General features: G+C 44.0%; 1 protein-coding gene across 1 annotated transcript; it reads right to left on the reverse strand.

Moving 5' to 3' along the window:
• Positions 1–238: 238 nt before the first annotated feature.
• Positions 239–10,746, reverse strand: DUSP3 (dual specificity phosphatase 3). The gene is made up of 3 exons (XM_030230942.2): positions 10,567–10,746; positions 6,568–6,794; positions 239–2,220 (listed from the first exon to the last, which is right to left on the reverse strand). Exons 1-3 carry the CDS (start codon positions 10,686–10,688, stop codon positions 2,015–2,017), a joined length of 555 nt encoding a protein of 184 aa, XP_030086802.1. The 5' UTR covers positions 10,689–10,746; the 3' UTR covers positions 239–2,014.
• Between the last annotated feature and the right edge of the window lie 16 nt (positions 10,747–10,762).

A 10,762-nucleotide genomic window follows, 5' to 3' on the forward strand; every position in this document is an offset into this window, starting at 1 on the left:
ACTAATAGAGTGTTTCTGTTTAAAATAGTGTTAGGATTTTTCATTCTAGAACTACATTAAAGCACAGGTGAGAATGGAAGAGTCACCCTGGTTTCTGATGGTTGAACCAACAATTCCAGTTTGCAGTGGGAGATCACTGGCATGAATACAGTGCTGTAAATCACAGGCACACATTTTCACACCAGGTCAGGCACAGTGCACACAAAGCTCCCTCTCCCAACACTCATTTCATCTGTAGTAAACAGAATCAAGTCATCATTTATTTGAACAGAATGTAAATATTTCCTATACAGTGTGGCACATTACAATGATCATTTTTATTTCATGATACCATGCAAGCAATCCAAGAAATCAAGAGTGTTCTTGTGCAAACTGCTTTGTAAGCACACCTGTGCTGGAAGGAATCTGCACGTGAGGTCATTCCATTCTGCTCCTGAACAGTGACAGTAAAGTAGAGATAAAGACACTGTAATTCCATACAAGCTCTGAAAGGCATTATATTAGGATACTTAAATTATACATCCACCACAGACACTTCTAAATACTAATATTATTTCTTCCTTGTTCAAGTTCTTACCTCAGCATTTGCTCTTGACATTTCTTCCTAGTATGATTTTGAAATAAAAGAGCATTTAATAACAGACTATTTCATATCCATTGTAACAGAAGAGATAAAAAACTACTCTTGGAAACACAGTGTGCATCAAGCATGGGCTCTGAATGGCTTTACTCTCACGCTGTGTACTGCATAAATCCACACAAAGCACTGCATGCACTTTATTTTCCAAGTGAATGCATCTGTGCATTTGTACATGTGCTTCCCATTCCTTGAAGCTCCTACAGTCAAACTTTAGGCACCTGTGTGCATGAAAAAGAAGTTTTAGAAATTACAGTGCTCCTATTCAGAGTGAGTGAAGGGATGTGGTGGGGCTTTGGGAGCTGGTGCTCTGGTTGACAGTATAGGGATAAAATGTTCCTAAAACCATGGGATATTCAGGGCAGCTGGAAAGAAAGGTTGGGCCCGGGAAAATGTTAGGCTTTAATTGATTATGCAAAACTGCACCTGTATAATCATTTAATGACTGTGACAAAAGATCTGATTGTTATATGATAAATGATATGATTGTTAAATGTGATGATTGTTTGGCAGTTGGACAGAATTATTGTTTAATCCTAACAAGAATCATGAGAAATGATGTTTGGGGGTTTGATGGAAATTACAAAAATCCATGCTTGGATGACATCAATGTATTGGATTTTTGGATTAGGAGTGGAACTGGGAACATTGGGAGTGGCACTGGGAGTGGCACTGGGGACACTGGGACAGTCCCAGTCCAGTGTCCCCAGGGGCTTGTCCTCAGCACCAGCTCCATGCAGGACACTGGGGACTCCACCACCAGCTCCAGTTTGTACAGGGAACAGGGAAACAGGGACACTGGGAACACTGGGAGTGGCACTGGGACAGTCCTAGTCCAGTGTCCCCAAGGGCTTGTCAAATTACAAAAATCCACGCTTGGATGAAATCAATGGATACAACAGAATAATCTAAGTTTAATAATTAATATGTAGTTATATAATAAGGGTATAAAAATGTGCTCATCCTGAACCCGTGGTGGAGTCAGATTTGGGTCTGTGCCCCTGACACCCAGAGCTCTCAATAAAAGCACCTGCATAGAATCCTTCTGTGATCATGTGTTCCTGACCGCAGACATGGTGAGACTAAAGACAAAGCTTAAACAAATCACATTCAATGTCAATGCAAGCCACATCTGCTGTGGAGTCTGCAGGGGCTCTGAAATGTGTGTGAAGACAGCTGAGTTATCCCTCGATGGCAACAGCTCCAAGCAGTGACACCGTTTTGTCCCATCTCGAAAACACCACAGAGTTCCAGAGGGATATTTGCACTAGACAAGCAGGAATTCCAGCCCGGCGGTCGAAATTCGCGTCTCTGAAGCGCCTAACCCATCCTCTAAAGCTCTGAGAAACTGCAGACAAAACCACAGGGCGCAGTTCTCTAGGGCCTGAGCTTGCCCTCCTTGAGCAGGCGCTCGTTGAGCTGGCACAGCTGCCGGAGGAAGCCGTCGTTGGGGCCGATCTCGCGCTGCTGGCGCACGGCGCAGAGCGCGGCGCGCACGTCCAGGCCCTGCCGCAGCATCAGGTAGGCGATGACCAGCGTGGGCGAGCGGCTGTAGCCCTCCCGGCAGTGCACCAGCACCTGGCCTGCAGGGAGACAGGCACAGCTCAGCCTTAGGCTGCACTGGGGGCTGGAAAGCAACAGCAAATGGTAGCAGACACGGGGCCAGCTACAGCCCCGTGGAGAACAGTGGTTTAGAGATAAGGAAATGCCAAGTCATAGGAATTGAACCAGAAGTCTTCACTCCAGTCCTCCAGGCCTGTTCATCTTTCTGTGACCCCACAGGCTAGTTTCCCTAACCCTTACACTTGGTCAGTTTTCAAGCCCCGCTAACCCTGTAAAAGGGGCTCTCTTGGCCCATTTTTCAGAAGAGCTGTACTCAGACCCTTTGCAAACCCCTCAAATAAACCATCGTGGAACACTCTGGCCGGCCTTCTCTCTCTCCTCAGTCTGTTCTTCTGAAAGCCACAGCCAGCCAAAGCCCCTTGGCAAGCTAAGAGCTGAAACCATAAAAGAGCTGATATCACCAAGAGCTGACAATCACTGGGCTTGCTAAGGTGGCCATGGCTGTGCAGCAGTTGGGGCTCAGGCACCCAGCCCCCAGAGGGCTGAGATATCCAGCCCTAACACTGCTTGCCTGGGGTGCTCTGACCCTACAGGGAATCAGCTACCCAGCTAAGGAGTGAGCCCCTGTGGCTTTTTTTACAGGAAATGGAATAGGTGATGGGGGTTGGGAAGGAGGAAAGTTTGACAAGAAAGTCTCACAGATATGGATGCTTAGCAGAAAGATTTTGAAATGTAGAATCTGAAGAAGGAATAGAGATGGAAGCAAGTCTTGATATAGAAGAAAAGAATTGCTGAGCCAGTCTTACTGCATAATTGAGAGGAATAGTGGATTTGTCTTTGCAAACAAGCTGGTAGATAAAACCAGCACTGGGAGATGAAAGAAACAATGGGAAGGATTCCACTGATTGACAAATGGAAAAAGATATTTGCTTTTACAAATAAACTTTAGTTTTGCTGATAAATGAAATTAGACATTGAAAGATGAAAGAAACAATGAGGAAGATGAGGAAGAAAAACCCCTAAATTCTGAAGAATGAAAAATTAAAAGGGAGGGTTGTACATTAGAGGGGAATCTCTGGTATCAGGTGTTCTGGGAAGTCTGAACCTCTCAAGTACCTCAGTCAAAGGGGAAAGAGAGAGGGAAATGTGGGAAACTGGGATAAAAAGGGAGGCTGTGTCCTCCAAAAATTGGAGACATCCCAGGGGAATGTCCCATGCCCTCTCCCTTTATTCGAATAAAGTCAAAGGACTCCTCTGCCTCCTTTTTGGACATAAACCTCTGGGGCTTGTGGATTAATTTTCCTAACAGTATGTTAGTTAGAAGGGGTTTTTATGGCTTAGAGCAAAGGATAAACCCACCCCAAACAATAAGATGTTTTTACCAAGCAGAAAGAGAGCACAGGTAAACAAGCCTGCCAATGTTGCAAGTAGAAAAAAGGTCTCAGAATTTTCCACAGCAAGAAAACTGAAAAACAACTTCTACCTTAAACTGTAATGTACTGACTGTGAGTGATTGGAGAACAGTAACATGAATGTGGTAATTACAGTAGTTATGACAGGCTGTAGATAAAAGTTAAGGTATAGATTGGTTCTGCTGTATGAAGATGCTCAGCAAAGAAAAGTACAGAATGCCAGAGCCAGTTGGATCCAGTGATAGTGGTAGCAACTCTGGAGTAATATATTTAAAAAGGGAAAAAAAAAACCCTGCTGCACAACAGCAGGTGAATGAGAGGAGTGAGAATATGTGAAAAAATCTCTGCAGACACCCAGGTGTCTGTGTGACAGGTGAGTGAAGACAGAAGACAAGAGGGAATTCCAGGCACTGCAGAGAAGATCCCCTGCAGCCTGTGGGGAGGACCATGGTGACCAGGCTGTCCCCCTGCAATCCAGAGCAGAGCAGACACCCCCTGCAGCCCTTGTCAGAGCCAGAGCCAGGGGAAATGCCCAAAGAGGTCATGACCCCATGGGAAGGCTGTGCTGGAGCAGGAGCTGTGGCTCCATGGATAGAGGAATAGGATTCCATGCTGGAATTCCATGCTGGAACCGGATTTCAGCAGGATGAACCTGTGCAAGCCCTGCACTAAAGCAAACTGCTCCTGGAGGGCTGTGACCCGAGGAAGAAGGGATGCAGCCTGGAGCAGGGAAGGCAAAGCTGCAGCCTCTGGGAAGGCCTCACATGGGAGAAGTTCTTGGATGTCTCCTGTGGGTGAGGCTGGAGCAGGGCAAGAGAATGAAGAGGAAGGTACAGCAAAAACATGTGATGAACTGACTTCAATCCCCATTCCCTGTCCCCTTGTGCTGCATGGCATGAGGAGGCAGAGAAATGGGGAATGAAGCTGAACATGGAAAGAAAGGAGGGTAGAGGAAAGGTCTTTTAAGGTTTGGTTTTGTTACTCATTCCCCTGCTCTGATTGATTGGCATTAAGTGAAATTAACTTCCTGAAGCTGAGTCTCTTTTGCCTGTGATGGTAATTGCTGGGTGATCTCCCTGCCCTTATCTTGACTTTTGTTTTATTTTTCTCCCCAGTCCAGCTGAGGCAGGGATGTGCTGGCACAGCTTGGTGGGCACCTGATGTCCAGCCAAGGTGAACCCACCACGTGGGCAAATCCTACAGTGAGGTATCCAAAAATAAGGAGCAGGCTACTCCTCCCTTTGAGAAATCTAACCTGATTTTATTGTTTCTCAGGTTCTTCCTCTTTGACCTGCTCTTCCAGACACAGAATTTTTCTGCTTCCCAAATGCAGTGGGACATGTGGCCCCAGTCTATTCTCCAGAGTAAATTGTTTTTTGAGACAAGAAAACAGCTGAACCATACACACACCTTTATCACATGGATCACACCAACAGAAATCCTGTTACCACATTTGCCTTGAACAGCAAAAGCTTCTCAGCTAAAGGCAAATCATGGTAAAAGAGCTAAAACAATTAATTCTCACCATTTCTGTAGTCATAAATTAGCAAAATTTAGAGATTCTTGATTATATACATGGAAGAGAATGGACTTTCCAGCAAGTGGCAGCAGCAGAAAGGTTTCTAGCCTCTCTCTGTGACAGCAGAGGCTGAAGGGCTGCCTTCCAGACCTGCAGGATACCAGAACTTCAGGCACGGCACACCAGAATGAAATTGAAGGAGAACACTACTAAGTTCCTCTTCACTATCCTCACTCTACACTTCAGTGTCAAACAAAACTACCAATTTGCAGTAGCCAGTTAATCTTAAAACTGACTCCACATCAGCCAGCTCCAAGGTTCCTCTTTGTTTACCACATTAAAAATATCAGTGGTGGGTGTGGTAAACAACTGCTAAGACTGAAAGAATCAGCGAAAGGAACTGCTGCAAATCCAGACTGACTGAATTTACTGACCCTGAAACTACTGAGGTTAAACTGAGCAGGAACAGTCATGGCACAGCAAACCCTTCTCTCCTCTTGCAGCCTGTTTCACTGAGTCACAGTGCTAACTGCAAGAGTTGCATTTCATTTTTAGAATTTTTCATACTCTACCAAACTGAATGTAGAATTTATTTCCATCTGTCAAAACCCACATCACAGCTCCAGAACCCCTTTGCCCATTTCAGAGAAAGAACTTCTAGAACTGTGGGAGTTCTCATTCCTGCTATTCAATGCTCAGTCACGAAGCAAGAAGGAAATTAAGCATGTGCAGAAATAATTGGAATGTGGAAATAGCTAGACAACACAAACGCCATCTGTCCCACTGCACTGTGTCCTAGGATTTCTGCTCTGAGGAAACACACCACAAAGAAATGTGGCAATAAACAACATTGCAAATATAACCTTCAACTTTCCTGCAATCCTAGGAAATAGAAGCAATCAACACATAAAATAATGTAATGACCTGATATAATAAAAGCTGTGGCAGTCTGTATTCTTACTGTACATTTGGAAAACACCCCATGGAACAGGTTATACGACTACTCTTTAGTACTTGTATTACCTGTATGACTTCTGCCTTTAAATTGTGATTTCTAATGTCCTTAAACCACTTTTAGACACTTAACTTATTTTTTAAAGAATATTTTATTAGAAAAGAAGAAGAGAAAAAGTAAAAAACATCTAAGGAAAAGTAAAAACATCTCTTGCCAGAAAGAAACTATAAAAAGATGCAGCAGCTGTTCCCCATTTCAAAGTCACCCCTGCAGAATTCCCTCTGCCATGTACTGGAGACCTGCATGTATGAGCACAAGACTAAGCTGTGCCTTCTTGTGCCTGACTTAGGGCCTTAATCTGATTTTTTCACTTGATTGTTCTGTGGATAAGAAGAGCAAAGAAGCATTTTAAACAGCAAATGACTAAGAAACATATGCAGTGCACAGAAAACATGGTAAAAGGTATTTCAGTTGGCCTTACCATCCTTCTGGGAAAGGGCTTTGTCAATAAAATCAGCTGCCTCCTCAAAGTAGCGACTGAGGTTAAATTCCTGTGTGTCATTGGCTTTAATGCCATGGTATCTGATGCCTGAGCCTTCATAGAACTCTGCATTAGTGTTCACATGCATGAATGATTTCCCCTCTGCTGCATTCAGAACGTGGGTTATCCCCAGGTGCTGCAGCCTCATTATGTTCTTGGCTATGAACCTGCATGACAAAAAGTGTCAAGAAAATGATTAGAATTTGGTGAATCACCTCAGTATTTAGGAATTGAGAACCAAACCCTTGGATTTTTCTGTTAATAGATGCCAAATATGCTGTGCCCAAAAGTGAATTAGCTGCAGGTTATAAATTCACAGAACTATTCAGAGCCATGGTCACTACTTGTGCATGAGAGAATGCTGATTTCTTGGCTGACACTGAGGAGTGCACGCATGAAAGTGAATCTGCATCTGTTAGATCCTACTATGGCATAAAATTCTAACTTTCTGAACACAAAATTCTACTGTGATAACACATTAACTTCTGAGATTAACAGTTATCCACATAAAATAGTTTAAAAACCAGTCATAAAATTCTAACCTTCTGAACATAAAATTCTGACCAACGTAGGAAGATGCTGGAGATGAGAACACATTAACTTCTAAGATTAACCTTTTTCCACATAAAATAATTTTAAAAACAGTTATAAAAAGCCTCTACTGTCAGGTACCAGTGTTGCAGAACTTCATAAGCAGTACTTGCTACTGACATTTTAGGGGGCAATTTTAAACACTGTGACACAACACTGACTTCATATAAGGCCACAGGAAGAAAGTAACAGAGTAAATGTTAATTAAATCTTCAAAAGACTCATCAGAGAGGTGTATCCTATGCCCTGTGCTATTCAACACCTCTGAAGTCATGGAAAGATCTGTCAAGGGTATGCAGAGGCCACCAACATTGAGTCTTTTCATCACATGAGTAATTTTCAGTGTCTTAGCTAAAATCAGTATCTGGATGTGAAAGAATCCAGATGAGTGATGTTTAAGATGCTATAGTGCTTAAGAAAGCACTCAGGGGAATTCTTTTACTTTCTAGTTATTACTTGGCAGAAATATCCTGCTGGAAGTCCTAATACTTTCTAGAGCACAGAGGCTCCAAGCCTGCACAAAATGGGGGCTCAGCCTGTTCTCATTTCTGGAAAGAATGCTTGGAGTACCCACAGGGCAGGACTGGAAATGGAACAGGTGAGGTTTGCTCAGTAATCCTGCTGCTAAACACAACTCAGGAATGAGTATGATGGCATAAACTACAGTGAGTGTGTAGTGAATGCATTTCTGGGAAAGCTAAGCCCTTCCCAACTCCTCAGTTTTCCCAATAATTGTAGCAAAACCACGAGCTTTAGGTGGCTAGAAGTGACCTACCCTATTAGTGAATAATTGAGCTGGATGATAATAATCATGCCCTTCAGGCTTGATGATGACAATTAATCAGATCCAGTAATAATGCCAGGAGCTTTGATAAAAGCTCCAGGATGTAAAATGGCAAACAACCCTGCTCAGCAACACAAGGGACCAAGCACCCACCTCTGCTTGTGCCTGGAATGCAATCCACAGTAAGAGGAGCTAACCATAAATGAATATCAGGAGAGCATTAATTCCTTTTTGCCATAATCCCACTACTTTTCATTCTGACTCTGATTATTTCCACATGACAGCTGCAATATTTGCCTCACTTTCTTGTGAAGGAAAAAAAAACCCCACGGTTTATCTTTCTGTGTGGTCTCCTAGTAAAATCTAAGCCCCACTGGTCAGCATCAGCAGAATGTGAGAGACAGCTTGAGCTGAAGGATAACTCAGCTCCTGCACACTGTGTGAAAAGAGGTAGCCTAGACAGATGGTTTTTAAAAGCAGCTTTCAGCACCTGTCTAACTGGATATGGAAACAAATATTTTAAAAATAAGAACTCCCTACAGCTCAACTCATAAATTGCAAATACAAGAGGGCTTAATGTTAAGCTGAGCTCCAGATAAACATTTGTGCAGTATCATTCTGGACAAGTTTCTATGAGATGGCAAAGCATCCAGGGCTTTCGGCTGGACACTCAGGTCATCTAAAAAAATAAACACCCAAATTAGTCAGTTTACATCTATATGAATCTCTGGGTCCATTCACTCACAAATTTGATGTTCAAGGCCATGAATTCTGGAGAATTTCTTTTTTCCTGATGACTGCACCCCCCTTAAAGTCTAGTGAAAGCAGATGAAGATTTATGCATGACTGAAGCTTCTACATTTTCTGCTGTCTGTGCCAAGCAACTATGGCAATGAACCAAATATTTGTAAGACTTCATTACCCAAACCAATGCTGACAGATTTTCCATCTGGCAGGACATCATCTGTGCCAGGGGAGAAGTTTCAGTGTCTGGAGAATTCTGCTTTCAACACAAAAATCCTACAGAGCAAGGCCAAACCAAAAAGTGTTAATTCAGTGGTGAGCTCCTGTGCTTAGTAGGGTGAGAATATGGTTTAATTAACATTATATAGATCGGCATATATCTGATTGTTCAGCATCAACAGGAACTCCCATCCTGAAATCATGGCTGAATGTGACTGTTATTTTTAAATTATTTACTGCACAAATCAGCATGCAAGCTATGACTTCCTTTTTTCCAGGAAAAAACCTACTAGTACTATTTTCTAAATGCCACAAGTATGAAGAAGATGGTGGTTGTCAGACTGGCTACTGAATGATTTCAGTCCCATCTCTAGATGTGCACGTCCTAGCAGTACAAATATAATTTGGTTTGGTTTAGGAGTAAGTTAGTGACGATCTATGATCTTGACTTGCACTTCCTTAGGAGGTACAAACCTAAAATATGAACAGAGATCCAGTGTATTAAAAAAAAACCTAAAAAAAATTTCCCCAATTTCACAGGGAAGATAGGCACAGAGATGGACCAAAAAGGGTAAGGAGAATCAGCAGTGTGAAAAATGCGTATTTTATGATTGGCTTTTGGCAAATATTCAAATTAATATTATGTGTTGTGTTAGAAAGTTATGCTGTATTAATACTCTTAAGCAGTGTATTAAATATAGTTTTAGGTTATAAAAATGTTAAAATAGAAACTATGCTATGTAAGATACTTTTTTCCTAAATAAAGAACTCGCACTGAGATAGCGAGTTCAAATCTTTCAGAGAATTTATTGCTCCCTTAGCAGAAGAAATGAACTTCTTCCTGCCTTGCTCAGCCCTGAAGACACCTCAGGATTCAGAAGAAGAAGCTGACACTGCCCAGCCAGAATCCTGTGTTTGAATGGAATTGATGCACCATGGATGAGGTGTATGAATATGCAACAGGCTGTTGCTTTTAAGGGTTAATCCTCTGTTAACGTGGGGCCTTTTTCGGGCTAATTTTGCCCAGAGAGGGTACCTGGACTGTCTGTAACTCTTTGTTTCTATTGTCTCATATTGTCCTAATCCAAATTTTCCAACTTATTATTACTCTAATTATATTACTATTTTAATAACCATTTTATGACTAAACTTTTAAAAATTTTAAAAATTAAACTTAAACTTTTAAAAATTTTAAAAACAAGTGATTGGCGTTTTTCACAAGTAGGACAGGACAGGATAACTGAAATGATGATGTGCTGTAAAATATAAACCCCGCTGAGATCCAGCAGATCCCGTGCTGCAGCCCGACTGCCCCCGGCTCAAAGCACCGGGAGCTGCTCGGTGACCGCTCTGCGCCTCACGGCCCGGCCCGGCCCCTCCGCAGCCGGGCACCGCACCCGGCTCGGCTCGGCCTAGTCCCTCCGCCCTCCGGGCACGCACCCGACCCGGCCCCTCCGCACACCGCACACCCCACCCAGCTCAGCCCAGCCCAGCCCAGCCCGGCCCGGCCCGGCCCAGCCCGGCCCGGCCCCTCCGCCCCCCGCGCCCCCCGTGCCGGGCCTGCCCCGCGCCCCCGGCCGGCCCCGCTCCGCCGCACTCACGCGTTCCCCACGTGAATGCGCGGCACCACCTCGTTGCTGTGCGCGCTGGGCAGGCTGTAGCAGCCGCTCCCGTTAGACAGGAGCTCGTTCAGCTCCTCCACCGAGATCTGGTAATCGCCCATGGCCGAGCCCTTGGCGTTACGGCTCCAGCCCGGCCCGCTCCCGCCCCGCCCGGCCCCGGCCGCCGCCTCAGAGG

The sequence above is a fragment of the Serinus canaria genome, chromosome 27, assembly GCF_022539315.1.
Source record: "Serinus canaria isolate serCan28SL12 chromosome 27, serCan2020, whole genome shotgun sequence".
NCBI classification, from domain to species: domain Eukaryota; kingdom Metazoa; phylum Chordata; class Aves; order Passeriformes; family Fringillidae; genus Serinus; species Serinus canaria.

Excerpts from the sequence above, each read along its gene's own strand:
- DUSP3 (XM_030230942.2), bottom strand. The coding sequence starts at position 10,688 with ATGGGCGATTACCAGATCTCGGTGGAGGAGCTGAACGAGCTCCTGTCT. Across the intron at positions 6,795-10,566 it reads CGCATTCACGTGGGGAACGC|GTTCATAGCCAAGAACATAA; the intron begins GTGAGTGCGGCG and ends TTTGTCATGCAG. Across the intron at positions 2,221-6,567 it reads AGCCCTTTCCCAGAAGGATG|GCCAGGTGCTGGTGCACTGC; the intron begins GTAAGGCCAACT and ends GTCTCCCTGCAG.